Source organism: Perna viridis, chromosome 3 (assembly GCF_037379345.1).
Source record: "Perna viridis isolate PV_CMFRI_1.1 ecotype Kerala chromosome 3, ASM3737934v1, whole genome shotgun sequence".
Classification (NCBI taxonomy): Eukaryota; Metazoa; Mollusca; class Bivalvia; order Mytilida; family Mytilidae; genus Perna; species Perna viridis.
Genome location: NC_142447.1, coordinates 54,263,250 through 54,268,031, shown reverse-complemented (window position 1 = coordinate 54,268,031; position 4,782 = coordinate 54,263,250). Strand labels below are relative to the sequence as shown.

Genomic DNA, 4,782 nt, shown 5'->3' with positions numbered 1-4,782 from the left:
ATTTGATGAAAAGTAATATTACTTCTTTTGACAAAAGATGACACAAATTCAAAGACCTAGTCCTGGAATAACACTTTCTCTTTCCCTCGGTTCTTTAACACTTTTGACTCTCACGCTGATTGTCTTTTTTCTCTCTGAAATGCTCATGCTCTGACAATCTATATACAAATTGTGCTATTAACATTTGCAACTTTTTCCAGAATGAAAGGATGTGTGAGAGACTGTCTTTTATTGATATTTGTAGAAACTTTCAAAAACAATAAAATTATTTACAAAAAAACTCATTTAAATAGTCAATTCTGTTTGCAAACTAGTTTAGTGTGGATTCTGTGAACTAATTTGCATACAGAACTCAGAAATATTAAATGTTGTCTCAAAAGTCAATTTTGTGTTTACAAAATTGAATTCTGTCATGATAACAAAATCAAATCACTTCTGCATGCAATTTAAGACAAAATTCACATTTGTCTCACAAATGTCATTTTTGTGTCACTAAAGTCAAGTTTGTGTCGCAAAAGTCATTTTTGTGTCACAGAAGTCAATTTTGCATCGCAAAAGTAAATTTTATATGCAAATTACTTTACAGAATCCTTTGCAAATGAATTCTCTCATCACCATTTTGCAAGAAGGTCTCACATTGGATATAATATCCGGGGGTCTCACAGAGGCAGGTTTATGATATGTCCTTGCTCGAAGTAATTGGAAACCTGCGAGACCCCCGGTTACTACATTTATGTATATACAATAAGAGGGCTTCTTACAAAATCGTGACGAGAGAATTCATTTGCATATCCAAAGGATTCTGTAAACTATTTGCATACAAAATTGACTTTTGTTATTTAATTTCCATATCGGATAACAAAAGTGCATTTTCTATGCAAATAAGTTAATATTTGCATACCTATTTGACAAAATTGAATTTCGTCATGACAAAATTTAGGTTACAGACCACCAATTCAACCAATGAGAATTTGGAAAGTACGCAAAAATAGTCGTACGCAGAAATTACCCCTGTTCCTCATAGTGCTGTAAAAAAAGTTCTCATCTTATTTTAAAAAAATTAAACAGTTTCTAAAAGGAAAAACATTTCTGTACATTTTATAGGTGCATTTTGCTTCTTGTGATGTGAAGCCTAATCTCCATAATGGTTCCTAAATATACCGCTATCTTGTGAAAACACTGGGATTTCCCATGCTATTTATATACCCTTCACTTCCGGTGACCAGTACTGCACTGCAAGTCTGCTAACCCCACATGCCATTCTGAGGATTGTGAGCTGACATATGTAGAATCATGCTGATATATAGTCCTATGCAGGTTAAAGTTAAGGTAAAGTCCAGAGAAGCCATTGAATATTGGGAAATTAGCATAGAAACCTATGGGAAGTGGAATTTGTGGTTTCTAGCCAAAAATGAATTTTGTCTACAAAAATGAATTTGTCATTACAAAATTTAAGTGATCATAAAACAAGTCTGTATAAATATAGGTTTGTACGACAGGAATGATTTTGTAATGACAGAATTTAATTTGTATACACAAAATTGATTTTGACTACAAAAAGATCAAGTCCCATTCGGTGCCCCGTACATTACAACCAAAAAAAAAATAAGTTTTATTCTCGTGTAATGAGCCATTACAGTCTCTGAAGGTTGGTGTTAGACATAAAAGATGTCAGAGACAGAAAAAAAAAAGAAAAAAAAACTTGACTTTTTTGTTGCATTTAATGTCCAAGCCGAATGCCTGCAAAAGTCGAAAGTCCTCCTCCTCTTACAAGTGTCCCGAAAGCCTCTCTGACCCAGACAGTATCCCCTTCATTAAGATGTACTATTACCATGCATGATCCAGTGCTGTAATGAGTTGCAGTAGCGGCACACAGACGGTTCCCATTTCTCTCCATATAGGCATGTATAGCATTATCTCCATCAACTGCTACTGAGGCATATAGTTGGTAGAGACCATCAGTTGGGACACGAAAAATTCCTATTAAAACAAAAGAAACGAAGCACATTCAAAACTTATGTTCTAGCATTAAATAGCAGTTTTGAAATTTAAAAAAAAAACAACTGTGAACAGACCGTGGTGTCACCTTAATCGTGCTGCATCTATATTCAAAATTCAAAAATCAGATAATATGCCTAATCCTAAAAACTTTAGTGAACTTTTAGGCTTGTGAAACAAATAAGGACTCAACATGTTTTAACATATTACCTGTACTATTGCTATAACCCAGTCCGGCATTACTGTAAACGTGTTCAAATTTCACTGGCTGATTGTGAGTATGAGTATCTTGACTGTGGGAGTCTAGGATAGCACTGAAAGCTACTTCTGTTACTTCAAGTAGTCTGGTTCCTGTAACAGTCATATATGATATAATTGCCATTCAGCAACCTAATCACTAAGATGGACGGAGCATCAATGACGTCCTATATATATTAGACCAGAACTATTACTGGCTAAAAAATATTCTGACGGAAGTGACAGAATTTGTCGACACGAAAGAAGAGGTGCTGTTTTGTCTTTTAATATGTCGATGGAGACAATTTTATATATTTTTTATTTATTTTATTATCATTTTGAAATTATTGGCCGTGTGGAAATGTATCAAGCTTTCCCAGAAGAAAGTCTCCCACATTCTCCTCACCAAATGAGAATCCGTAAACAAAAAATGAGCTCCGTCCATCATACGCATAGCCTAAAATCATATTTTAATTACTTATCATCATCTACAGATGTTTTTTCTACTATTATTTTTTAGATAACGTAAAGAGTAATTGGTCATCACAGTAGTGAATAAGTCACCTGAAAGTGACGTAAACATGATTAATACAGGTTACACACCACCAATTCAACCATCGTGCATTTTGGAACGCACGCAAAAAATAGTCCTACGCAGTAATTCCTGTTCCTTATAGTGCTGTGAAAAAAAGTTATCATGTTATTTTAAATATTTAAACTGTTTCTGAAAAGAAAAACGTTTCCGCACATTTAACAAGGGCATTTTTCTTCTTGTGATGTAAATCTATACCTCCATGATGATTTCTAAATATACTCATTTCTTGTGATACCCTAGGATTTCCCTATTTATATGCCTTTCACTTCTGGTGACCAGTGCTCCACTCCAAGTCTGCTAACCCGATTTGCCATCCTGAGGATTATGAGCTGGCATACGTAGAATATATATATATAGTCTTCTGTAGGTTAAAGTTGAGGTTTGATTGATTGATTGATTAATTGCTTTTCTTTATTTCCTCCAAATATGAAGATTCGCATTTTATCAATTAACACTGTTATACATACATTAACACATTTACATTACAACATATTCAAACCAAACAATATAAACTTATATCATAAATCTGACTGTTCAGATTTACAAGTTTCAAAACAGAATCAAGCACGAAAATTAATAATTACCCAAAATTAAACCTATGTTCAATAAGGACAGATCGAAATTTAGTATGCATTTTAATAAGTGATCGCGTAAGCAGTACATCAAACATCTCCGCATAATCCAGGGAAGCAGTTGAATATTGTAAAATTAGCATCGAAGCCTATTGGAATTGGAATTAGTTTATTTTCTAGTCTACACTACTTACTACCTCGCATGGTCTTCTCTGGTCTATAACATGTTGCCTTTAAATTAATGAGCTCCTCTTCCAATACTTTTAGTCTATTTCTCAGATCTGTAATATCATCAGCATCAAATGTACATCTTGCAAAGTTTGTTAACAGTAACAGTGTAAACATTGATACTAAAACCTCCATGATCAATGTACTATTGTCTTATCTGGTTTAACGGTGAACAGATATATGTTGGTGTGAAATGTATGAGATAAGTAAATGTGCTCTTTCTCCCACGCAGATTTATACCCATAGGCGGATCCAAAGGCTCCATTATCATTTTGCTAAATTTTTGAAAATATCTTATTTTTGTGTGTGAATGCATGCATTAAAATGTGTTTTTAGGGCCAACTGGTGCCCCCTTTAGGTGATTCCGCCACTGATACTGCTACAACCATGGTAATAATGATTATCTCCCTTCTTACGTTATCAAAACAATTGATCTTGTGGGATGGATATATCATTTTTGACGTGTCCGTCCCCTGTCAGTCTGTCATGGTAGTCAGGATACCTTGTTTCGAATTATTACCGCTTGACTATTCATTTAAATCAAAAATGGTTCTTTTCTCAGATATGTAATATCATCTCCAGCAGAAGTACATCTAGCAACGTTTCTTAACAATAGTGGTGTAAAAACGTATGCTAAAACCTTCATAATTAATTAGTTAACATACAGACAACTGTATAAGTTACTCTATACCATGTTTTCGGGTATGCTGGTGGTGTTAAATAGTTCTTTCACAGAGTTCAAGAATAACGAATCCCACCTAACATTATTATGTGATCTTCATTGCTTTTTATTTTGACGCTTGCACGAAGACCTGGTTTTACTTACACATTTTATTATATACTTTCACTAAAAACTGTTTATTAATATTTTACTTGAGTAAACAAGGTGTGCTCATCAGTTGCTTTTGGATTTTGAACTAGCTTACAGAAAAAGCAATTACTCGAGGAAAATACCGCTTGACCAATTAGAACCAAATTCGGTATGAGTGTTCCTTAGCGTTTTCTGCATACAACTGAGGGTGATGAGATCTATCTCTGGTTATTTTAATCTTTTTTTAATTTTTAATTGTTTTAATCTGTGTAGCCATGTTGGAGTAATTGCCCTTTTTCGACGTTTTTTCCCGAATTTTATTCTTTTTCTTTCAAAAATCT

The 4,782-nt window shown here is 33.9% G+C and overlaps 1 protein-coding gene across 2 annotated transcripts; it reads right to left on the bottom strand.

Moving 5' to 3' along the window:
- Window positions 1–1,702: 1,702 nt before the first annotated feature.
- On the bottom strand, window positions 1,703–3,812 carry LOC148622925 (uncharacterized). 2 transcript variants are annotated; one of them, XM_088573276.1, is made up of 3 exons: window positions 3,600–3,812; window positions 2,209–2,349; window positions 1,703–1,980 (listed from the first exon to the last, which is right to left on the bottom strand). In XM_088573276.1, the coding sequence occupies exons 1-3, from the start codon at window positions 3,763–3,765 to the stop codon at window positions 1,721–1,723; spliced, it is 567 nt and encodes a 188-aa protein (XP_088429402.1). In that variant the 5' UTR covers window positions 3,766–3,812; the 3' UTR covers window positions 1,703–1,720. The 2 variants fall into 2 exon arrangements, with proteins under 2 accessions (XP_088429402.1, XP_088429401.1); XM_088573275.1 differs by having other exon boundaries at window positions 3,597–3,808.
- Window positions 3,813–4,782: the final 970 nt, after the last annotated feature.

Coding starts and splice junctions, on each gene's coding strand:
- LOC148622925 (XM_088573275.1), bottom strand. CDS start 3,765: ATGGAGGTTTTAGTATCAATGTTTACACTGTTACTGTTAACAAACTTT. Junction 2,350..3,596: donor AGAGAAGACCATGCGAGGTA/GTAAGTAGTGTA, acceptor TGACTGTTACAG/GAACCAGACTACTTGAAGTA. Junction 1,981..2,208: donor GGGTTATAGCAATAGTACAG/GTAATATGTTAA, acceptor TTGTTTTAATAG/GAATTTTTCGTGTCCCAACT.